The sequence below is a fragment of the Uloborus diversus genome, chromosome 5 (assembly GCF_026930045.1).
Source record: "Uloborus diversus isolate 005 chromosome 5, Udiv.v.3.1, whole genome shotgun sequence".
NCBI classification, from domain to species: Eukaryota; Metazoa; Arthropoda; class Arachnida; order Araneae; family Uloboridae; genus Uloborus; species Uloborus diversus.
In genome coordinates, this window is record NC_072735.1 from 125,788,482 (window position 1) to 125,815,421 (window position 26,940).

General features: G+C 32.2%; 1 protein-coding gene across 1 annotated transcript in view; it reads right to left on the bottom strand.

The window, feature by feature from the left end:
• Nucleotides 1-11,490: 11,490 nt before the first annotated feature.
• LOC129223128 (alkyldihydroxyacetonephosphate synthase, peroxisomal-like) overlaps nucleotides 11,491-26,940 on the bottom strand; it is a 73,699-nt gene continuing 58,249 nt past the window's right edge. The window contains exons 17-19 of the mRNA XM_054857694.1: nucleotides 26,660-26,849; nucleotides 17,983-18,040; nucleotides 11,491-11,618 (exon numbers count right to left, since the gene is read on the bottom strand). Coding sequence (XP_054713669.1) covers nucleotides 11,491-11,618; nucleotides 17,983-18,040; nucleotides 26,660-26,849 — 376 coding nt within the window. The remainder of the gene's footprint in view (nucleotides 11,619-17,982; nucleotides 18,041-26,659; nucleotides 26,850-26,940) is intronic.

Here is a 26,940-nt window from a genome sequence, read left to right on the forward strand (position 1 = left end):
AGCTTAATAATTTTAGCACCAGAAAAAAAAAACTAAAAATGTTGTATACAAAGTTCTTGCTTAAACATAGGTGTATCAATAAAATGTGGATGTCCTGTGTTTGCAAAGATAATCAATACTTTAAAAGGATCGTTAATAACAGTTAAAGATCGGTTAAGGACAAAGGCATATATGTAAGGAGTCCAGGGTCCCCGGGATCCTCCCCAAATTAGAAAAAGTTATAGGTAATAAGTAATTATTATAGGGGATTTTCGAAACTAGGTGCACCAAGCACTGTTAACCCCTGCTAAATCCATTACCCGAGCAATGCCTGGTACGGGAATGCTAGTTATGTATAAAAAAACAAATATCATTTTTGGGTCCTAAAACTCGAATGGTACAGTACTCTTTTGGCGTTACCCCCCCCCCCCCTACGTTATTTCTCGAGTGACCGAGTACCTCCCTGCCAAAAGTCCGTTGAGAACTGACGTAAACTGTGGAATTCAATGAGAAACATACACACACATATCTACACACGTATTATCTGTTTTATTTATATACATAATGGCTAAAGAGCGTCAGTGCTCAAAAATGGCGGTGGAGAGGAAGGGGTCATGGCACGGAATATTTCAGCTGAATGGTTTTATGGCGATTTTCGAACGTGGTTTTAGTCTACTAGTAGTTAGTTACCTTTTGCTAAAGTTTTTTGGGAGGGGGGGGGGAGTATGCGCTGCATAATTTGGGGAGGGGGGCACCATTTTCTGGGGGAGGATTTACCCCTTCCTAAAGTTTCTGAATACTAAGACACTTAGTAGAGATCAGTCATCGGCCATCTTGAAAAACAGTCGAACACGTTAATTTAATAATAATGGCTAAAGAGCATTTGTGCCCAAAAATGGCGGCGAAGACGGGGAGTCATGACGCAGAATGCGCTTTTTTTATTTTTGAATTTGTTTTTTTTAACGTGCTTTCAGAGGTTCTTTCTTTTTTGAAGTGCTATGCAACATTTGGGGGTAGGCACCATTGGGGGGGTGGGAGAAACCTCTGGCTAAAGTGTCCAATTATTACTACGCGCAAAAGAAATTAGCCTTCTGCCATATCTCCAAAATCATTCCAGCATTTTTTTTCTAAAATCCATAGCTTAATCCGTCGAGCCCTTTATAGTTCAAACCCCCCCCCCCCCACCCAAAGTTTAAGAGTGCACTGTGCAATTTGACCCCACCCCCCTCCATACAGATCACTCCTTGTTCTAAAAAACAGGAAGAAATACTGTCATATACGTGTACTACGTACAAGGCCACATACGTAATCTCATGACATAACCGTAACTAAAATACATGTTTAAACCCATCAATGTAACTAGCTTAATCAAATCAGTACCACATTTTGTTTTGCGCGAAAATGCCTAATTTTAAAAGGGAATAGCAAAATGTGCTGCGTTTTCTTCACAAAATCCGCATAAGTTCACCTGCAGAAATTTTGAAGAATTCTGCAGATATTTTAAAGATTTGAGGCTTTACCTTCAGAAAAACTGCAGTTTTCATGCAGAAATCTGCAGTTTTCCTGCTGAAAATTGGTGATCTTTGATCACTCGCCAACCCGCTCGGTCCCTTACCCACTCTGGCAGACCAAGCGATAAATGCTTGGCTATGTATGTACTTTCTTTTCATACAGAAATTTTTAATGTATCTTAAGAGTACTTTTTTTTTTTTTGTGTAGCTAACTCTTGGTCTATTGGACAACAAAAGGGATAAAATAATTTGGATTTCTCTAACAGAGCGTTTCTCAATCTTTTTCGGTCCGCGGACCAATAAAAATTTCTTAACACATTTTGTGGATATGTCAGGGTGGCGACAGAAACTGGAAAAAAAAGTTCCCTGACTTTTCCCTGATTTAGTTAACATAATTTCCCTGATTTACGTTACCAATGATAATGGTTTCCTTTCTTTGCCCTATACCTGAAAAGCATTGCATATTAAATAAAATGCAGTGCTTAAAATGGTTTAAGCTGTTAATTAAAAATATATTTTAAAAAGATGCTCCTTTTTATTGGTAAAAACTGTATATTAAATTATCGACAAAGAAATATTGTAGGAAATCTAAAACAAATACTTTACTTCCAGGAACCAGTTAACATAAGAATTCGAAGAAATTATTGAAACCACTCTTAAAGACATATCTAATCATGATAAAACTAAAAAAAATAAATGGAAATAATCTTGAACTGAATTTTCAAGCAGTATAATTGTTGCTGCAAGAATAACAAACAAGTGATAGTTAAAGTATGGACATAATGTAGTTTTACTTACGTTACTGCCGTTTTCAGGTAAACGGCAGTATCTGCAGAAATTAGTTTTCGAGATATTTGAAGAAATATGTGGTGGATTCAATACTAACAATAGGAAAATGTTGGAATTAGACTTTTTTTTCACGCCTCTTTTTCATTGGAAACCAAGCGAGTATGTACAATAAAGATAACGTACATTAGATGACGAAATTGTAAAGAAAAAAAAAAGAAAAATGTGCAGTTATTGCTTTTTACCTGCACACGGCAGAATAGACATATTTATGTAAAACAAATTGAAATCTTTTAACAACCAGTCGTATTCAGCTATTCTCTAATCAAGAACTTAAGTTTTGCTGAATGAATGCAGCATTTTAACTATTAAAAAATAATTAAAATATTTACTTATGTACACAACTCAACTTCAAATGATGTCATTAGTTGTCGAAAAAAAAATCTTAGATTTCTTTAGTAAAAAACATTAAAATGCAAAAACGATTATTAAATTCAAAATGTATATGCATATGGTTTTAAAATAAAAGTCTGAAATAAAACCCCTTCGTGTAATCTGAAGTGACAACAAATAATACCATGGCAAAAAAAAAAAAAATAATAATAATAATAATTTCAAGTCAAAATTCAATTTTAACAATTAAATTAAAAAAGCCAAGTGAAACTTTTAAGATTTTTTCAGCATTAATTTAAAAAACAAAGATTCTTTCTTGAAATCGTGATAACAGTATGCTAATTACTTTAAGACAATGAGTAAAGTGAGCAAGGGGAGCAAAGTCATTGATGACGGCTACCTCTTTGTAAGGTTTTTTATTTAACGTAGCATAGAATGCGTTTAAGGAAAATTCAAGTTATGTAAAATAAACAGCTTTACAGACACAGAAGCAATCTTGGAAAGCTCATCCTAAGATTGAATACTTTGACCTTGAGGAAGAAATATGCACAAATATGTGGCACTGTATAATCACGCCTCAATAATTTTACTTTTTTAAAACAAATAATTGGAGGAAAATTCGTAGGGAGTCAAAGTACTTCATTTTGAAAGGATTATTTTTCTTCATTTGTTAAATTTTCCCTGATTTTTTGTTATTTTTTCAAAATTCCCTGATATTTCCCTAATTTTTACCTGAGTGATAAAGTTCCCTGACTTTTCCCTGATCTGTCGCCACCCTGTATGTGATGAAAAAAAAAGTACATGGGAAATAAAAAACTGCTAGAAATTCATTGAATTCAGAAACATTATAGGGTGTCACCTGGAGCGGTAATTTGCATTGTCCCCCCCCCCCTCGAAGCAAAATAAAGAAAAATACGTACAGTACACCTAAAGTTCATACAGTTTTCAGATAAAACTTTTTAAAGTTTCGTGGTAATGTGGTAAAACGAAAGTTAACGTTAGCCAACATACATTATATGACAAATGTACTTATGAATGCGCTCTATGTAAAACTTAACTTGTTCATGTTGCATACAAATATGTGCTTCCCTTTGGTTGGAAACAATTTTTCCAATAAGGTTTAGTTTACTTCTTTTCAACAAATTTAAGTATTTCATTAGTATCTACAAGTGTTTTTTTCACTCTTTTTCGATTTCAGATTTGTTTATGCGTGCTATGATGTGGTGCTTTTTTTTTTTTTTTTTTTTGCAGAATTGCTAGGCATTATTTAATTTCTAATTTTTCTAACTTTGTAAAATCCAGTTTCATTTATTTCTGTTTTTCTCTTGTATAAAAACATCGTAAAACATCATTGGGGGAAAAAAAAAGACTAATACAGGTTGCATCAATTTCTAAACTTAGTGCTCTGGTAACATGGTGCCAGATTTTGAAAATGTAAATTTCTTCTTTGGAAGTTTGTTGAAAGGAAGTATTTATAAGTGTTTTATGTTGAGTAACTATTCCAATACAGCTATGAAGATAACACAAGGTAATACAGCACCTCTCGTTTCGCAAACTTCTACTAAAAAGTGTTCTTGCTTTTGCATAAAGGTGTTATTACACATGAGACATGCCCCCCCCCATACACACACACACACACACTTAGAAAAGTGTCTCCCAGCAGAATTTTCCCAAGAAGAAGTAATGTACTCAATGCATTTTTTGAGAAAAAAGGAAGCGACAAGTGCATACTTACATTGACCCTCTGTTGCCCAAATGGCGAGCCAGACCCCTTCTTCTATTTTGAGCTGGTCCTTGCACAAGTATTACAATGGATTACAGTCCCAAAGAAATCTTTTCCAATCAACCTTTACACTGGATTTGAAATTATGTTTTAATTATAAAATAAATTCGCTACATTTCATATCCTTTTCCCCCCTCTAACCAAGTAAAGTTTCACCACCACATGCAAGCATCACACGATTCTAAACATTCAAAAAGGCTCTAAAAATACTTTAAATAATAAATCAAGTAGTTATGAAAACCTGTTTTCAGACACTGACTTCATTTGAAGAACCATCTTTACTTCTTGAATGGATAATAAATCTAACAAAAAGAATTGCAAGAAAGGGGATTTTAAGAGCTGTTGTTTAGTACACTTACTGAAATCGAAATATATAAGGTTTGATAAAATGTATTTCAAAATAATGGGGAAGAAATTTCAGAATCACAGTGAGGATTGATATTTTTTTAATATAAACTCTTAAATCCATTTGGGCTTACCCTCCAGAAACTTGGGCTTACCCTCCTTCCCCGTCCAGCCTCGAGTGATGCTACTGAGTTCGTTAGATTACCGGAGAAAATTTTATATTTTTGTAAACCCTTAAATACATTTAGGTGTGTAGAAAAATGTCCAACAAGCTATTCATTTGAGTAGTATTGCTTCTAATGAAAGTACAAGAGTACACATGCCCATAAACATCCATGATTCAATAGATGTAGAGGGTAAAAGTGTGATGTCCACATCACATTTTTTTTTCTTTTTTTTAAAGTTGCAGTACAGAATTGACAACTTAACTCGAAAACTTTATGAACAGGTAGTCAAATTATCAGAATTTTCTGCAAAAATCTCCCTTGACTTGGCAAGCGTTGTTTGGCAATTTTAATTGTGTTTTCATCATGTTAATGTATGCAGTAAAAGAAATTTGTAATATTAAAAGATTTCTAGGTGCTGTTATTTATTACATTTGAAACTATTATTTCTACAAACACCATTTTTTAAAGAAAATAAATGAATATCTGTCTTAGTGTAATTTAATAAGCATTCAACTAAGTCATGTGGTATTCACATCTTTTTTATTCAATTAATTACATTAATTGGTTCTTTCAGTCAGTTAAGATTTTAAACCAATTAGTATAAGCACATTTCAATTAAGGAAATCAAAGCAAATTCTACATTTAAAAAAAAAAGTAAAGTGCAAAAGCATATTATTTTAGTAAATTCATGTAACCCAACATAGATTGATACGTATTAACTTCAGCACAGTTGAACTAGTTACATACAAACACTAATTAGTAACACAAAGTCGTAAAAATGAAAGCACATGTAATAAGTTATTGATGTATTGAAAATTGTCTTTAAAAAGAAAAACAATTAAACATCTTCACTTAATTTCGTTCAAATTAAAACCATCAACAAATTTCCTGCATAAAATGTAAAAAATCAATTAGACAAAAAAAAAAAAACAATAAATAACCTAAGTCTGAACTAGTAATATATTTAAAAAAATGTCAATAGATAACTCTTTTTTTGAAAGCAAAGTTCTAATAGTGTTTAATATAAATAGGAATTGCAATACCGAACCAAAAATTCAATACTGGTATTAGGTATTTTTAAAACGTGATACAGGAATACTGGTATTAATACCGGTATTTGAAATTTCTCAAAAAATACTTGAAAACATGTTGTTTTGTTGCCATAATTCATAGTTTTGCACAAAAATTGCATTATTTATTAAATGTATCGTTAACAAATATAAAATTAAAGAACAAATGTAATAATAAAAAATAAATAATAGCAAAAAACATAATGCATTTGTTGAATTGTCTCTAAGACTGGAACTAATTTTAGTGCTCAACTCTCCTGCAGTTGAAAATACTCTTTCTGAATTCAAGCAGGTCGGTGGTACTGTTAACAATGCATGATACAGCTCCTCTAATTGCCTAGAAGTCCTTCATCTTCAAATATTTTGGTCTCTTGCGTGTTGTTTTTGCATTATTCCTTTAGTGTGTGTGTGTGTGTTTCTTTAGTATTATGTGTATTATAACTATTATTATTATTTAAATTTATAGCCAGGGCCCAATTAACTAAAGGAGAGGCCCTAGGCCCACAATAATATGGAGGCAGGCCCCTTGAAGATTCTACAGCGGAAGGTAGTATTTGATTAACAGGTCTGTGACATGTCAGAATGCATTTTTGGGGGCCTCTTTGTCTATTACACAACTACGTTGAATTTATGAATCCCCTTTGGAGCCCCTCATAATTGTGACATGGTAAATTCCCTACTGGCAGAATAAAAAAAAAAATTGTCCCTTAAGAAAGTTTCTTTCCAATTATATTTTAATAAGTATTTTTAAAATATACATGTATTTTTTGTATATTTGTAATGTTATGCATAATTTTTCAAGTAATTTAGGGCCCCTTAAGAAGATGGGGCTGCAGGCCCATTTGTGTAGTAATCGGGCCCTGTTTATAGCTAGTTGTAATTTCTTTCCGAGAGATGATACTTTTCCAATATTAACATCATTTTCTCTTGAGCAGGAGAGGTTTGTGTTTGCTTTTTATTAACCCTTTGGTTTGGAATTAACGATAAACTTGACTAAATTTGATCTTGTTAGTTTCTCCTATTCGTTTCGCTTTGTTTTCAAAATTCTTTACAATAATAGTTATGTAAATATCTGAAAATATGCTTCAATTGATTATGCTTTACCTCTATGCAAATTTTCAAGGCACTACATAATTTCTAAATATTATCTTGCCAAGTATAAAATCAAATTGCGGGATAGGACAACAAACCCATACCTGGTGACAACAAATTAACATTTGTTTTGCTAACAAGAAACAGCTTTTATTAAAATTTAGTACAGTTGAGACACATAATCAAAAAAGAAATCATAAAGTATTGCTGCAATTCATGATTGGAATAAATTGTTCACAGGACAAATGCATTCAAAATTACACTAGAAATTAACTTTCACGAAAGGGAAAGTGAATGATCAGGGAAATCGAAAAAATAAAAACATGGTGTACAAAAGCGCACAAAAATGATTCATCTCATCATCTAGTAATGACAATATCATTTTGCAATCTTTTCGCTCCTTTTTTCTTAATGATATTTTATTAGTTTATGCTTTTGAAGCCAAATTTTTGCATCAATAGATTGATTTTGGTTCAATGTATTAGAAAAAGAAATGTACATTTAAAATATAAGTAGATACTTAATAAGTTAAATTGAAAATTCTTTAATTGTCTTTATGATTTTCAGCTAATATTGAAAGTACCAGTATTTAACCTTAGCAAATATCGGTATTACGAAATTGCTCGAAACACCGGTATTCGGTATATCAGTATTGCAATCACTAAATAGAAATCATTGCCAATCATCCAATTCAGATAATGTTTCAAGCAAGAAATTTACTATAGCTCTATTTATAGCGTCACAACAAATAACTTTGATAACAATTAAGTACAATGGAAAAAAAAAACTTTTGATTATGAACTAATCTTGTTCAATTCAATAAAACTCTAAGGCATTTAATTGCACAGCAAAAAGTTTCACCATTCTAACAAATAATAATTTTTGGTTGTATTCCACAGTTGATTTGAACCCCATCAGACATCCAAGCATCAGTCTAAGTCTTTTTCAACACGTAAGAAGGCTTCAAATGGTGGTTGAGGTGTCTAATGGTGGTTTACATCAGTTGATAATATGACCGTTAATACCTCAACGGTATGCAGTGAGAATAAAAATTACACATATTTTAAAGAGATTGATTCGTAATATTAGAGAATATTATTTCATTTTACTTAAATTGCTTTCTGTACTATTAAAATTTCAAGCCTGTCTGTGTTATGCCTCTAATATTTGTATAATTCAACAATCTGTTTCAAAATTTAATAATTAAAATGCGAGAACTTTAGCTTTATTTTAAAAAAATCAAAGTTAAAAATAGAAAAGATTGAATAAATAAATAAATGAAAGATTAATTTAAGGAAATCATACAAATTATAACAGTAAATACAAATGAAAGCAATAACTATACTCACTTCACATGACTAGCAAAATATTCAGCAAACTTGAATGATAATAACAAAAAAAGAAAAAGAAAAGGACAAACACATTTGTAGTGTACTTTGATAGCTTGCATAAAAACAACAAATGAAATGTTCAAAAAGAAAGAAAACATACACAGAACTAGTTTGAAAATGGCTGATATTTCACTCTTTAATGTTATGTTTAGGCTATCATAAACTTAAATTAGGGTTAAAAATAACTCCTTAAATGCTTTTTAATAAGGGTTTTATGATCCTAAAACAAAGAGCATGCATAAAGTGTCAAGTTACTCATAATATTGCATCCAAAGTAGAAAATAAGAATATCAAAATTATCATTATCTTCCGCTAAAATTTAGATTATGCTTGGAAATTGAAAGCATACCAAGCAGCGAGGTTAACTACATTCAGTATCCAAACATAACTCACAGAAATAAAAATAATCATGACAACTGAGGCAGTGAGAAGCAAAGGGGTGTCGGTTATTAAAAATTTGGTGTTTAAATTAAAAATTTGAAGATAACCAGTGCAAATGGTAGGATAATCTATTTTCTGTTTTGGGACAAAAGATCAATCCTGGTAGGTACTGCAGTACAGCCAAGGGCACCCATATGCGAGGGGGGGGGGAGGGCTCAAAAAATTTCCCCATGGTTTAGCAGAATATTTTCCCCGTGGAAACCGATTTCAGTTCAGATTAGAGATATTAAAATTTGACATTTTTAATAACTTATTGATTAATGGCTGGAAAAGAAATTTTTAATCATTTTTGCAAAGAAAAAAACCACTAAAAGCAAGAAAGTTCTCAATATCTAAGGGGGGAGGCTTGAGCCCCCCTATATGGGCGCCCTTGAGTACAGCATGATTTAAAAAAAAAATCAATGAAAACCTACCTAGGATCTGAACTTTAAATGAATTTTACTCAAAAGTTTAAAAAGTCAACTTACACCCCTTTCCTTCTCACAGCCTCAATTTTTATTCACTTTTGAAAGTAACATTTTTTCAGATATTGCATATTTTAAAAACTACAAAAAATATGAAATACAAAATCAGCCACGCATGAAAGATTGCTTAAAAGGAGAGTTTAATAACTCACAAAAGAATTGTGAGAGTCCTGCAGTCTTCAAAATCAATTTCAGTACATAAATCGCCTGAATTCCCACTAATATGCAACAATTCTCATAAATTAGAAAAGGAGTACAGAGAGGAGCTAAGGTACAGCTCAGCTTCTATGCAAATTAAGGATTGCTTAAGAGTACTGTACAGTTAAAGTACATTATTAACATTCAATTTTAATTAAAGATGAAAAATGTAAACATTCAATTGAAATTTTTTCTTGTGTAGCGGGCATTAATGTAGGTTAAATTTTTGTATGAATTGCATAAAAGAAAACACTTTTATATATCAAGTTCTTTAATATGCATTTATCTAACTATATATTCTGATTATGTATGATTTCACAAAGTTTTTTAAAAACACACATAAAACAAAATACATGTTACATGTGTAATTGTTAAAATTGAATAATTAAAATTTCTGAGACTAAGCTTCTTAAAAGACTTCATGAATACATAAAAAGTGCCCCCTTAATACATGTTACTACAACACATATTTAGAAGTCATTTGTTGTGTATTCATGGTAAATCATTTCCCTACTGTCTTGCTTACTGCTGTAGTGCTTTATTTTCTAGTAAAAAAAAAAAAAAAATGAGTATTTTTAGTAACAAAACCATGGTGCACATCTCTTATGTAAAGGTGTTTCAAAAATAAATTATTTAACTAATATTCAGTACAGAAACGGGAAGATTAAAATAATAATAATCAAGAAAAAAAATCAAAATTTACTAGATCCCAGAAACACATTGGAAGTAATAATTTTGATAGGTGTACAGAAGGAACAAAACTTACAGAGTAAGAAAGAAATTAAATTGGAGAAGTTGTTCACAATATGACTAGAATAAAGTACCATCCACTTCCACTGTAATCAATGTGTTGGTACTGTGTTCATTCTCTCTTACAATGTTGATGATTTTAAATCGCATTTAAATATTTTGACTTTAATAAAGAAATGATTTTACTACATGCTGCAATAATATTTATACACCAGTTTTTAGTTGCAATATTTATCTTTCCAAGTATTTACTATAATGTACTGATAAAACTAGTTTTCTTTATTAATTTATTTCCTTTCATTTTGATTAATATAGTTTTAAAAGTTTGCCATTCCAAGTTTAGATGAGCATTAAGAAAAACATCAGCTCTTGAAAAATATAACTATAATATCATTCTATGCAATAACTAATGTTATTGCATAGAAGGAGACAAATTTCTTGTATAGCATATGGATACAGTGGGGTAGCCAAGGGTCCATGGGGTCTGGAGACTCAAGGAAAGGACTAAAATTCAAAAATGGAAATATTCGTTTTTTCACTTATAATTTTTATATTCTTATTACATAAAAAAAACCTTGAAGTTGAGTAGATTCAATTATACATAATATATATTAGACACCCTCTGAAATGAAATCCTGGCTACACCACTGTGAGGATGGTACAGATGTTCCCTGAAAACTATTACAAGAATACCTAAAGTTGTGGTATTCCACATGTAGTTGAGGTTTACAACTGCATGTGGGAGTCAAATATGATTAAAAGTAAAATTTCTTTCACACTGCTCATAAAAGAATTCATAAAAATGACAGCAGCACACATTAAAATGTTTAACTAAACTAAAATTTTGAAAAATGATTAAGCAGAAGAAATCCTAAACTTTTGAAATAAGATAAAGTTTTTCTTGTAAGCATTGTCATTTTAATTTTAAAAATATTTCACCTCCAAATTTCTATTTTTAAGTTCTAATTTGAATTAAGATAAATGACTATCACAGGTTAAAAAAAATATATGTTGTCATGAAATGTATAAAATGAGAGAAAAACAGTTAACTTAAAAGTGGAATATAAACTTTGAGCAATAAGGTGATTAATTGGCAACTGCATCAGAAAAAGAAAAGTAGTTAATTATCAATCAAGTTCCCATTGGCGAAAATATTGAGAGGATCCACTCTTTCCTTGACTGCTTGCAACATCTGAACACCAACACTTGATACTGTCTGTCTCATCCAACGCTTACGCAGTTTGCCAACTGAAAAGAGAACAGTAGTTTTTTTACATTAAATATAACAGAATTTTTTAAAAAATACCAAGCACTTTTCACTCAAAATGACAAAATAACTTTTCTGAGTCAGAAAGGACAGTTTAAGAATTCCAGTAGTTTTCGAAAATTTCAAGAAAACGATACCACAAACGAAGAAAAGTGCGGCTCAAGCCATGAAGAGAATATATTATCATTATCTAACTTTCAATCATAACTTTGAGTGTTGAAACACGCATATTTTTCTTATTGGGAAAGTTTGGTTTGAAATGCCTCAAAATTTTTATAATTTTTTTCAGGAAATATCCACAAAAATGAAGATTAGATCTCATACAACAAAATTCCCTGGTAAATAATCTGAGCAAAAATTTTTTTGCCCCAAATTTGAAAAATTCTCTGACTTTTCCCTGACATTTTTAACTATGTCATTTTCCCTGACAATTCCAGGTTTTCCTGGTTTTACCGGAGCGTATGAACCCTGACAGCGTAACACAAGGGTCTATGGCATTATGCACACTTTTACAAGTAATAATTTAAATTTAAATTAAGTTTTATTCTAAAATATGAACATTCTATTAAAAATGCCTCCTAATCAGTCACTAATTAGTGTTCATAATTATATGACCACTGCCCTGTCATGCCACTAATACTCTGTGGCAGAATTTTATTTTACTTTCTGCAACAAATTTTCTGGACCTAATTTCTTTCTGCAAGAATGCTCTGTGAAGTGAAAAATGAACTAATGGACAAACTTAAGTGCAATTCATTTCAAAAGTGAAAACATTATTTATTAGCAAATTTCGCACAACTTCTTGTTTAAGTAAATTCATTTATACAAAAACGAAAAGCATTAAAGCTCAGCATCTGGGCTTCCAACAGATTTTCAGTTTTCACTAGAGAAAAAAAGGGACCTTAAACTAAATCTATATGGTTAAAAATATTAACACCAGCAATAAGTGTTGAAATATCTATAATCGCACTTTAATTGGTTAAAGCAAACTTGGATAAATAACGTTTTGCTATTGGTCAAGGCTTACTTGAAGCTCTCTCTGAGGTCCTCAATTTTCTTAAGTTAATCCTTTTCTTTTGTCTATATTTTATTCATTTATTTCTCATTGGTTGTTTTACATTAGAAGCACATTAATTGGTTAACTTACTAATCCTGAATTAAAACTATAAATAGTCTATGTGCTTACTCTGCTTTGGTTCTTTGGTTATTAAGTATTACATATTTTCTCACTGTTTATGTAGATAGTTTCTTCAACATTAATAAATGTGTTTTCGATCCACGGCATGATGATCATTTAATATTCTCAACAGCAGAGCGTGGTTCTTGAGATTTTTGACACGAGCGATTTCAGCCGTTGAGTTCTGGATTTTATCATTCACGAGATTATTACTAGTGAAATATGGCTTCTTCAAGTAACAGTAATGTTAAGGAAAAAGAAGTAAGTGTTCGGTGTTGTGCCATTTGATGGAACTAATTTTACTGTGTGGTGTCGCAGAGTTCAGGCTGTGTTTTCGGCCAAAGAACTGGATATATTTTTGGAAGAGGAAGCAGCGGCGGACAATGTCGCAGATGCTTTGAAGTCAAAAAAGGCTTATGCTGTAATACTTGCGCTTTTAAATGACAATATTCTTGCTTCTCTTCAAAGTGAAGACACTGCATGTAAAATATGGAAGAAACTGCAGTCTACATATATGGATAAGGGAACCGTGAGTCAAATTTTGACACGTAAACGTTTAGCGATGGCAAGAAAACAGAATGACGTGTCAATGAGAAGTCACATTGATAATATGCTAAATTTAGTTAGTGATTTACGCATCTCCGGAACGGAAGTAAGTGACTTTGATGTTATCGTTTACGTTCTCATGTCTTTGCTGAAAGAATATGAAACTGTTAGAATATCACTCGAGAATCAACCAAGTGAATCTTTGAATTTAGATTTTGTTACTAAAAGACTTATTGACGCTGAAGCACTTATACATGATTTCAAAGGTGAAAATAAGAGTGAATATGTGAAATCATTCTCTAACAATGTTGCTTTTAAAACTGCTAATAAGGATTACTTTTGCAGTTTTTGCAAAACAAAAGGACACACTGCTAAATTTTGTAGGAAGAAAAATGTGTGCTACAAATGCGGAAAATTGGGACATTATAAACGTGACTGTAAAACTGTTAAATCACATGACAAACAAAAATTATCTCCAGCGTTATCTTTTATATCGGGTGAATCAGGATCTAATACGTTTACTATTGATTCGGGTAGTACGTCTCATATGTCTTCTTGCAAGGAATGGTTTTCCTCTTTGAAGCCTGCTTCTGGAAATATTAAATGTGCTTCAAAATCAACACTGCTTGAAGTGAAAGGCATTGGAAATATACTAGGGAAAACTTCTAGTGGAGTTCAGATAACTCTGAAAGATGTACTTTTTGTTCCTGATCTTAGTTCTCATCTGCTGTCTGTAAGAAAAATTGAAGCAGCAGGACTTACTGTGGTTTTCAAAAATGAACAAGTGTTAATAGGAAATGAAAATGACTGTATTGTGTTTGGTCATCGTGTTGACAGTGGAATATACATTAGTGATTTTGTGCCTGAAAATGAAAGTGTGTTTTCCGCTACTGAAAATGATTTGTGGCATCTCAGATGTGGACATTCTTCAAATAAAGTTTTACATGTCCTAGGATTACCTACGTCAACATCTTTCCGCGAGGTGTGCGTGCAAGCTAAACAAAGTGCTTCACCATTGGGAAAGGGTCCCAGAGAAAGAGAAGAAAAAGCAATGACCATGGTACATACTGATGTTTGTGGAGCCTTTGAGCCGGAAACATATTCGGGTGAAAAATATTTCATGACAATAGTCGATGATTATTCACGGTTTATGGAAGTGCGCTTAATCAAGAGAAAAAGTGATGTGGCCGAGGAACTTATACAGTTTTTAAACACTAACACTTTAGTTAAAAGAATCAGATGTGACAATGCTAAGGAATATGTCACAGGAGAACTTGCTAAATATGCTAATAGTCAAGGAATTATAATCGACCCTGCTCCACCATATACTCCATCTTTAAATGGAGTGGCCGAAAGAGCTAACAGAAGTCTTTTGGATAAAGCATGAGCAATGATTTACGAGTACAATTTGTCAAAGAAATTGTGGGGACCAGCAGTTCTTACTGCAGCCTACCTTTTAAACCGGTTACCTAACAGTTCAATTGAAAATCAAATGCCATTCTACTTGAAGTATGAAAGAGACCCAGATGTAAGTAATCTACATGTATTTGGATGCGACACTTATATGCTTCTTCCTGCATCGCAAAGAAAGAAATTGGATAAAAAGAGTAAGAAAATGATTTTCGTTGGTTATTCTACAATGGGATTTCGTCTGATGGATCCAGTGACAAAATGCATAACTGTGTCTAGAAATGTGAAGTTTAATGAAGAAAAGAAAGTTGTGATTGAAAGAAGGAAATATATTTTTGAAAATGTAGACACAAGTGAATCTGACTTTGAGCATGATGATGTTCAAGAGAAGAGTTTTTCAGATGAAAATCATGAAAGAAATGATGAAACTTGAGATGCTGAAAATATGCAAAGAAAATCTGTACGACATTCAAGGCCGCCTATTCATTATTCTAATCCTGAAGTATACGAAGCAATGTTTGCTCAGTAAGAAATCACGTTTGAAGAAATTGTTAATCTTCCAATGGATGAGCAACAGCGATGGAAAGAAGCTATGACTGAAGAGATGCAATGCTTGAAAGAAAATGAAGTCTGGGATTTAGAAGATTTGCCTCCTGACAAACAGTCCATTTCCTCCAAATGGGTTCTCCGACGGAAAAGAGACGGGAAATACAGGGTTAGGCTTGTAGCTCGTGGATTCATGCAAAAGGAAGGCCGGGATTTTTCTTTTACGTATTCGCCAGTGATCAGCATTCCTGTGCTACGTGTTGTTTTAATAATTATACTGATTGAAGAACTAAATGTTTTTGTGTTTGATGTTAAAACTGCGTTTTTGAACGGTGATCCAAAAGAAACAAGTTACATGGATCACCCAAAAGGTTTCGATGACAACTCAGGTAAGAAATGTAAACTTAAAAAGAGTTTGTATGGTTTGAAACAAGCTCCTCGACAGTGGTTTCAAAAATTTTCTAACTTTGCAATTCAGTTAGGATTTTCACAACTGAATAGTGAGTCATGTATTTTTACAAGAAATGTAAAGGGAAAGAAAGTCATAATAGATCTTTATGTAGATGACTTGCTAATTGCTGGTTCAGATAATCAGGAAGTTAGTGTTATTATTTCTCTTTTATCTCGTAAATTTCAAATGTCGAAAATAGAAAAATCTAGTGAATTTCTAGGTATTAAAATGCAATTTACTTCAAATTCTCTATTTTTGGATCAGCAGTCTTACATTGAAAATCTGTTGCTTAAATATAATATGTCAGAATGTAAACCTAGTGTTATTCCTATGGAGCCAAAATCTACTGCTGCTGACTTTCAAACAGGTAATGTTTTTCATGGACCATATCGTGAACTTGTGGATTCCTTGTTGTATTTAGCATATGTTTCTAGATCTGACATTCTATTTGCAGTAAATTGTTTGAGTCAGCTTCAAGAGCACCCGACTGATTCCGCTTGGTGTGCATTAAAGAAAATTTTGAGGTATCTAAAAGGGACATTAAATATGAAAATTGAGTACAAAAAGTCGGATTTAAGTTACAGTAAATTGTCTATGTACGTTGATGCCGACTGGGGTTCAAATTCAAGCGATAGAAAGTCAGTGTCTGGATACTTTATAATGTTTTGTAATTGTCCTGTATTGTGGTGCTGCAATAAGCAAAAATGTATAGCTCTCTCATCAACAGAAGCTGAAGTTATTGCTTTGTGCAAAGGATTACAAAATTTTCTATGGTTGAAAGATATTGTTTGTGAGATTTCAAATGTTAAAACTCTTGTTATTTTTAAAGACAACTAGTCATGCATTAAATTTGTACCTAATGAAAATAATTTTGGTAGAATGAAGCACATAGATATCAAGTTAAAGTTTGTTCGTAATGCTTTAAGTACAAATAATATTAAAATAGAATATAACTGTACAAGTAAGCAAGTGGCTGATATTTTAACTAAAGCTTTGCCGAAACTCAAGTTTCAGGAACTGTTGTCAATTTGTAATTTTAAATGTGTTTAATTTCTTTTTGTATAATGTGCGATTATGGGGGGAGTGTTGAAATATCTATAATCGCACTTTAATTGGTTAAAGCAAACTTGGATAAATAACGTTTTGCTATTGGTCAAGGCTTACTTGAAGCTCTCTCTGAGGTCCTCAATTTTCTTAAGTTAATCCTTTTCTTTTGTCTATATTTTATTCATTTATTTCTCATTGGTTGTTTTACATTAGAAGCACATTAATTGGTTAACTTACTAATCCTGAACTAAAACTATAAATAGTCTATGTGCTTACTCTGCTTTGGTTCTTTGGTTATTAAGTATTACATATTTTGCCACTGTTTATGTAGATAGTTTCTTCAACATTAATAAATGTGTTTTCGATCCACGCCATGATGATCATTTAATATTCTCAACAATAATTACAGCAATTGGTAAGTGGAGAAAAAAAATCAAATCTAACCAAAAACAATGTAAATTATTATGCTAATTTATGTAATGCTAATGCAAATTATTAAGTTGGTGCTCGCCAAAGTATTTTTTTTTTTTTTGTAAAGTAATGTTGCAATTATTTTATTTTTCGCAGAAAATCAGGCCTTTTCCTTAATTTGTAGTCGAGCTACATTTTTTTACGCCGAAACAGCTTTCCTTGGGTATTGTTCTGCAGAATGCTTTTATTGCTGACATTTTTTTCCCTTTCCCTTTTTTCCTCCCTTAGTATAAAATCTTTCTACATTAACTCTCTGTCATTCTGCGACAATGTCGCTGTGTCGACAGTTTTCTGCCACGGGGCACTAATATGTTAATAAGGACATAGCAAATTCAAAGTTAATAAGATTTAAATGAGCTTGGAAAAGAGCCTAATATAGTTGAACCTTAAACAATGTATATACTTAAAATACTTAGAAACTTGAATGCAGAAGGAATAGTGATCACTTTGTCAAATGTCAACATATCATATTTATTCAATTAATTCTCTTTTTGCCCCCCGGTATTAAAACTTGACAATCCTGTTGAAAACTTAAAATCGTTAAAATGCACAGCAAAGAATGCAAACACAAAACTGAATTTTTAATTATTTCCTTTAATTTAAAATCACATTATGTTTTGTTTATGTTTAAAATCTCACTCAGAAAAGGAAGCTTTACAAACTTAAGAATATTTTTCATAAAATTAAAATGTCTTACCACCATGATGGTGAGAGATGCTTCCACCACTAGAAATGATTTCATCACGAGCAGCAGCCTATAATATTTTTTGGAGAAAAACAAAAATTCAATGGTTATGCTAATTAGGAAGCAAACAAAGCTTAAAAATATCAAATTACAATAGAAGGTGATTAAATACACTACCAGATAGATTTTCATCAATTTCCAAAAAGAGACCCCCGCCCACTTCCTCTTTTGTTTCAACATGCTTCTTCATAGCTTAAGAATGTTGGTAAACAAAAGCTGTATCCCGGGATGCAAGTGGACTCAAGTAAGGTTTTCTGATGACATTGTGAAATTTTTGGAAGGTTGACCACCTTCCCCATAAAAACTCTTCAAATATGGGTACAAAAATCATTGAAATCATTGAAAAAAAATAATTAAAAGTTTTTTTCTTTTTTCAAATATAATTTTTCAGTTTTATAATGTTTGTCAGACCAAAATTTTCAGGAACGGCAACCCAAAATTTTCGGAAATTTCGGATCACAAACACCCTTGGCTGTATCGCATGTGCATTGTAGATCATAGTTTGAAAACAACTTATAAGCTGACAATACAACTACAATAAGCAGAAGAGCACTACTGTTTGATATGATTCAACTGCAAACTTTTGTGCTCCTGATAATGAAAGGGTGCTATACTAGATTACTTATTGAAATACTTATTTGCCTCTCAGGTACATTTTGCCCTCACAAGTGCATGTTTACAGAACTAGCTCAAAATGCATGGTAAAAGGATAAGATTGGTACAAAAGCTTTAGGATGCATAGCCTTTTTTTTTTCTTCTGTTTATTTGTAAAGAGTTATTAAAACACTACTTTTAAGAAACTATGAGCAAAGTCAAGACAGACTAAATGTTCTAACCATTCCCTCAATTGAAAAAAAAAAAACAAACAAAAAAAAAACCATGATAAATAACAAATGGAACTTCAATGAAAATGAATTTATTTGCCTCAAAAATAAGTAAATAAAAAAAATAATAAATTAAAAAACTAACTAGTGTAATGTATCTACATAGATAATTTTTGAAATCTGTTTTGTGGCCGTTCATTTAAATTATTCAGAAGCTGCCACTGTATTTGGTATATTTTTGACTAGTGGTACCTGCACGGCTTTGCCATAGTAGAAAATTAAATGGCCATTTGGTTCGCTTGTACATTTACAAATAATAGATGGTGAATTTCTCGCCAATTTGATAGCCCAAGTTACAGTTCCACCAGAGCTTCCCCCAGGATTAAAAAAGGGCAGGGTGCTGTTTTTCAAAAAAAGGGCACTTTTTTTGAAACTAAAAGGCATGTTAATTATAGCTTCAAAGCATCAGTGGATATAGTTGTAGGATATTACTGTTATTCCTGGGTTCAAATGTCTTACTGTCGCAACAAAAAAAACTTTGAAACATTTATGAATTACCTCGTAGGAGATTTGATTAGTTTATGATCATTTTCAAAGGAGGCGATTGGGACTAAAAATTGGGGAAGAGGGGGGGGGGGTGTAAAAAAAGAAAGCAACTAAAAGCCATAGGATTTTTAGCATCTGCAAGAAAAAGGAAAGAAAAAAAGGAAAACAGTACAAAATTTTGCTAAGGCTGGTTTTGAGAGCATGTGAGTGGTAATTGATGCAAATCTAACAGCTTAACTCACGTTTCTCTTAAGATTTTGATGAATTATGTACTTAATAACTTTCCCCAACGACACACTTTAACATGAATTAGACTTACATTAGTTACCACAAAGTACTTTGAGATGTCACAAACATTTGGTAACAATTTCATTAAGCAAGAATGGCTTGTTTATGTAAAACAATTGATTTACTAATATCTAAACAATGAATTTATAAAGTAAAAGTTTCTGCTTGTGGCTACATAATGTTTTGTAAGCAGATATACATAAGTAAAACAAATTATTATGATCTGAAAATTTGGACATTCTGCTTTTTTTTTTTTTAAATAATTTCTAGTTTTGATTTCTAAATTGGAAAACAAAGAATGAACTATAAAAGGGGGAGGGGGCGGAAAACTAATTCTTTCAGCTGTTACTAGCTGTAACTTAAGACTTTTAAATCCAAAAGTAATAATTGCTCTTGGAGTAACCACCACCATAAGGAAACAAAAACCAATAAACAGCACCAGTTTCAAAGCACTTAGTATTAATTTTCAATAATTAAAAGTCATTTGTTTTCATTTGAAATGTCAAAAATCATCCACATTTGACTTTTAAATGCTGAATTCTTTTTATTTTTGTCATATTTTTGCGTTTCTTTGATGCCACGTGTCACGCGAAATATTAGCGTTTTGCTGTTAATCTGCAGCAATCTTTTAGCATCTGCTTTCAGTTTTCGATATTACTTATTATTTTTTTAATAGTACACAATATGAAGAAAACTGAGCAAAAATACAAACGTATTTTTCAGATAAAAAAATTATTGGCGTGCGTATAAAGCATAATAATAAAATAGAGCATATTATCCGCTAAAACAGCTGTTTCAGCAAATAATCGTGATTTTGATTAATTTAAACTGAAATAAAATTTAAGAAAAAAAAAAGATTAAATTCGCAGCGCAGGAAAAAAAAACGAAAAAAAAAATGGCGCGAATTTTGGATGTTGGCGGATTTTAGGTCGGTGGATTTGTGGCGCTCCATTGCATCTACTTAATTCTAATTCAAAATAGAAAAGCACTATTAAAAATATGAATTTGATTGAAAGATTATAAAATGCAGGGCTAACTTAACGTTTATCTGGCTGGAAGAGAAGTAGAGTTTTCTTAACATACATGTCAATTGGACAAAGAAACACTTCCTTTGTCATGAAACGATAAGGAGGAAGGATGACAGCCAGTATTCTTCGCTACAGCCCTCCATTATTAAATAAAGGGCGATGGGAAGCCTGAGGCAAGGAGCAAGGAAGTGATTCTGGGAATTCAGCAGTGGCTTATCAGTAGTGTTCCCAAAAGTGAAAGGTCCTTGGAAGAACATTGTTAAGTCTCTAGAATGCCCAGTAGGCCACTTTTTATCCCTTGTGGTAACTGATAATGGAAGGCATGCTTTTCTAATAGTCAGCTCAATGGCAATCCTAGTTAAGAGGCGAGGGGGCAAGGACGTAGCCAAGGGGTGGGTCCATGGGGTCCGGACCCCCCCCCCTTCCCGAAAGACTCCTCTCCTTTTTTCTCAATTGTTGCATCTCGCATCAACAAAAATTTTCCGAAAGACAATAATTTTATAAAAGGCAGCATTCTCCCCTTAAATATTCCCAGTAATCAGCAATTTTCTCAGCGCTTGAGTTAATTCAGAACACGAGAACCTCGTGCAACAACTGCAGGTTCCCAATTTTCGTCCGTTTTTTGCTGTGTCACCTACTCTGTCCGAAACGGGGAAATGTCCCTTTCGACTTTCAAACCAGCTGGGTCCTGTGACCTTGAAATTCAGCCCCTCTCCTTGGTCCATCAAATTGCCATTGGCAAAGTAAAAACAAGCATTTATTGCCACTTCCGCTGTATCCCACATTCTCATTGGCGTGGTTTTCTTCATTTCTTTCTCTTTTCTTTTTGGATTTTCGTGGATTTCGTAGACGCATGTTGTACGAAAGACAGTCAGAGTGAGGTGCGTTCCTGGTGAATCAGTAATTGAATTCCGATTCTTTTCTGTTTTAACACGCAGTTTTTATCTACGCCATACTTATAGGAAACATATCTTGAACAAAAAATTGTATGCAAAAGAAAATTAAGTTTACCCAAACTAGGTAAGTCGTAGTGCTCCCTTTTAAAGTTTTCTTGATAATACGAGCAATTTTACGTGTTAATGTGTTTTTCCATTTAAAAACTAATTTTAGATTCTAAGCCAGCAGCGAAAAAAGAAATTCTACACATTTCGTGTGTTTGAGGATGAGAAAAATAATTATTGATTTTTTTTTTCATTTTAACTCTTATATTTTTGGCATGGTTCATTTCAGATTCATTTTATTTTTTGATAAAAATTTTATTTGAACTTTTAGATTACTTTTAACATCTCTCTCCTTTCTGAGTAACAAATTACGTAGATTTTTTACTGATGTTTTCCCCCCAATATTTAAGCATGATCATGGAACATATTAAATACCTCCCCCCCACCAAAAAAAATCGTGTTTGAAGGTAAAATAAATAAAATAAATGAATAAATAAAACTTGAAGTTGATGTAGCAAACTTTTTACGGTATAAAAATTGTATAGAAAAATTAAATTGAAAATTACTTGAATATTTTACTGTGATTAGTTTATGAAATTACAAGTTCGGCCATATTAAGGCATGTAATAAGTAATTTATTAGAAATTATTACTTTTAAATCTTACTGAATTGTGATTCTATGATCCCAAAAGAAAAAGTTAGTTTTTAATTGACGAAAAAAAATCTTATTCGATGTTGTTCCATAAAACATATTTGTATTTGCATCATTGGAACACATTTTCTGATTGTTATTCACTGGCTTTGTACTAAGGAGTTATTTAATTATTAGCATCTATGCATCCATCTTTAGTAAATTGTGAAGGTAGCATTAAACGTAACAAAAAACAGGCATGTGCATTTAACTATAAATTACTAGGTGAAAATTACCGCTATTTACTGCATTACAAGCAAAGAAACAAAAAAGGTGAATATGAGGTAAATGTTTTTGAGCTTTTCTTTTATATATTGCCTTTTTTTTAAACACTTATTTTCTTCAAGCTAAAGATATTTACTATTTCTTGCAATAGAGTAATTTGCTAACATCGTATTGAAGAAAAAAAGTCATTACCTGCGTCGTAAAATATGATATGTACTGTTGTTAAAATTAACAACATGTTAAAATAAAATTACACAGATGCTTAATTTAATTCATTAGGTATACATTCCATTAATCGTCATGTAAAAGATCCCTTAGGTCGTTTGACTGTGAATACTCTTGACAAAATTAAATTCCTTTTGCAGTTTCGCATCGAAGAGAGCTCAGGTGTTTCCATCTGGTGGAAACTGGGCATCAAATTTTCCTGTGACATTCACATCCGCGCCTTAAGGGTGGCATATGAATGACTGGATGCCATATCGTTGGCTCGCACTTGTTCCGCAAAAAGGCTAAAGCCTCTAACACAGTCCCGTTAGAAAGAAAAAAATAATGATAAAATACGCCTTTTCCGATATTTAAATTTTTTTCGAACAGCTTTCACCCTTTTTAGGAACAGCGACTTCACTTGAGAACACCATTTATTTCTTGCTTCTCTTTTTTTTTTCCAGCTAACTGAAATCACTGTGTCAGTTGGCTGAAGAAAGAAAATATATATATATATATATATATATATGTATATATATATATATATATATATATAATGGTTGCAACAAAGGAAGCCTCCGTCCCTCAAAGAGTTAATAGTTTGTTCAAGCTTTTAATTGATGATTAGGAATGATAATTAGAAAACGGATAAGATTGGAAATATCATTCTATTTCGTGTTATCAAAAGAATATTATAAATGTAAATAAATAAAAACCAATTCAAGCTTTTTAAATGAAACCTTGTTAATATTTTCGTTGAGAGAGTTGTGGGATTTTGCCTGAAATGTTGTTCAAATCGGACAGGGTTACGTTATGTAACATTCATATAGTTATACATTCGACTCCATAGATATAGATTTATTTATCCTCATACAAATAATGCCGATGATCGAGTAACCCGCGTGTTTCAACAATGAATTCACACCATGGCATGATATGTAATTCGATAATATGTTTTGGTAATGTTTAACATGCAAAGAAAGGCTTTATTGTGACAAGGCTGAACTCGATCCGGTAACTTGAACAGTTTTACTGGTAAGACTGTGTCATATCAGAGGAATGAAGAAACGAAAACAATGAACGCTATCTACTGGAGTTTAGGGTTAATGCACTGGTGTTAGAGTTAAAATTTCAACTATCAAAATATCACCAAACAGGCAATTGCTTCGTTCAAATGAAGAAGAGTTGAAGCAATTTTCACCCGTCATGCCTTGACTGGTGACTTTCTAGTTTTCAAATAAAATGGCATAAGTACAAATGTACATATTTTGTAAGAAATATATTACAAAGCTTTAATATTTTATTAAATTATCGCATGCATTTTCCAAGTAATTTCTAGAACAGTTTTCGTTTTCCGTTTTTCTTTTATTGTGCCCTTTTTATTAATAGAAAATATATCACTTATTTTCAGGAGGACAAAGGTTCACCCACATTTGGAAACTTTGTATGTGATAACCTTCAGTTTAATGTTAATTTACAAACTGACAATAATTAATTTACCACTTAACATAAACTTTTTGTTAACTAATTTTAACTAATGACTCTATTAATTTCAATTATTTAATTGATTTTAATTAATTATCATATTTTAATGATCAGTTTTAATTGGATTTATCTTAGTCTTGTGTAATTATCAGCTACTAATTCTGCTTTAGCATGCCTCCTCTTTTGAAGTTCGTGCAACCTTGGACCCCCCCCCTTAACAAAGTTCTAGCTACGTGCCTGGAGGGGGAGGGGCGGATGTCCGCTGTTTTCACTTAGAAGAAAGTCATTGTGGGAAAACAATGGAAAGGGACACTGGCTCCTTCCTTTTTCTAGTAAAAATCTTAAATCCAAAGGATGCCAGTTCATGAACAAAAAGGCAATTAGGCTGCCGTTTTACCGATAAAATGGCAAGTTGGCGCGTTCTAAGAATCAAAGGGCAAGTTGGGCGCGGCGCCCTCCTGCCCAATTCTGGGGGAGGGTCTGGTTCCACAGTATGATAATTTGGTAATTTACTTGTCCACATTGAGGTAATTTGCTAGGTAAAATGTTCTTACAATTGGAATAGAAAAAGAACAAAATTGAATTTACAAAAAATCACTTCGAAGTGCACACCTCATGCTACAAACTAATTCTGTGCCAAATTTCATAAAAATTGGCAGAATTGTCTATGCGCTATGTGCGTCACAGACATCCTGACAGACAGACCTCCAGACAGAGAGAGATAAAGATATCCAGACAGAGAGACTTTCAGCTTTATTATTAGTAGTAAAAATGTCACCAACACGATTCAAAGAAATCTATGAAGTATTTTAAAAATTCTGCAATTGTTACACAAAGTTTAAATTACTGAAACTGTTATTTTAAAAGTTTCAAATACTTTTAAAATACATCGCTTTTCTTTTCACTTTAATGAAAATAACACAAATAAAATCTCTCACAAAACATGAAATAATTATTGTGAAAAACAAACCTTTTACCTTTAAACTAGAGACGTACCGAGTACTCGGTAACTACTCGGTACTCGGCCTACTCGGCCAATTTGCCGAGTACTCGGTACTCGGCCAAATTCTGATCAGATACTCGGCCAATACCGAGTAGTTGCAAAAAATTGAATATTGTCCAAGACAGATACTAAAATTTATAAAAAAAGAGCAAACATTATATTCTGCAATCATTTACAATTAAAATTTATAAGTCAAATTTAAATTTTGAGAATAATGAAGTTTGTAATGCTTCAATGGAATAAATCTTTATTTTAATGTCCCCAAAGTTAATAAAACTTATTTATTAAAAATTACGCAAAAAATGTAAATATAGAAAATATGGAATTTTTATATTAAAAATGGATTTTTGCTACAAACAAAAATTAGTTATAAAAAATGTAAAAATACCTTTGCTTAAAAAATAAAACAACCTTAAAAGTACAGTGCAGGAACTCTGCAGACACGTGTTTTGGCATTACAAAGAATTCCTTTTTCAATGCACAAAATGGGGTCTCCTAGATTTAAAGGCATCCGATAAAAGTCGTATTTTTTTGTTGAATGTCTTTACATTCTTTAGTTCACATGTTATGCACTGAAAAAGACGGTCCTTGTAATGGGGGGGGGGGGGCAGAAACACGTGGTCTGGAGTGTTCCTGCACATTTGTTTTATCTGCTTTTAAAAATTATTTATGTTTGGCAGATTAGAACTATAATTGATTGGTATACAGTGAAACCCCTCCTAACGGACACCCCTCTTATGCGGACAATTTTTAATTCCCCAGTTCCAATGCAAATAACATTATTACACCCCTGTCCTGCGGACACCTCTGTATTGCAGAAAAAAAAATTTGTCCTGTTAGTGTCCGCATTAGAGGGATTTTACTGTAATTTGTTTTAATTCCAACTTGATTAATCATAACTTTTATTTGTTTATTTTTAATTTAAAAAATTATTTTTTTGTAAAATTTTTGACACAAACAAAATTGTATATATATAATGCATAGTTAAATTTAAGCAGGAATTTAGTTTTAAAAACTATTATATGGACAAGGAGGTTTATACTACTATTCCAATAAGTTCAAAATTCATCACATGTGTGTCTGTGGTTCTTCTTAAAACATAATTGGTACTTGGAACTCGGCCGAGTAGTGAAAGGCCGAGTACTCGGTAACTCGGTACTCGGCCGAGTAATAAAAGGCCGAGTACTCGGTACTCGGCTACTCGGCCAAAGTGCTACTCGGTACGTCTCTACTTTAAACCTTGATTTGAGTATCATTACAAATAAGTTTCTTGTTATAAATAAATTAAATGCAAATGAATAAAAATTACAACAGAACATGGAAAATAAAATATTAAAAAAAAAAGATCCTGCTCATTGTTTCAATTACACTATTCAAAAGTTATTTTTACATACCTCAATACTTTCATAGGTATGAACTGGGTCAGAAACACCTTGATAATTAAATGCAAAATAAAAATACACGCATGCTCCGACATCATATGACTGTGTCACACGACAAGATGCAAATGCTGGGAACTGAATTCCATGGCCACGAACTTCCCTTTGTATTCTGTCTTTTACATTTCTACATAAATCTGTCACTCTGCAAAGCGAAAAATCCTTTTACTCATTTATTTCAGATTAAGCACAGTATTAAAAGTTATAGAGTAACGCCACCAGTAACAGACATGCTT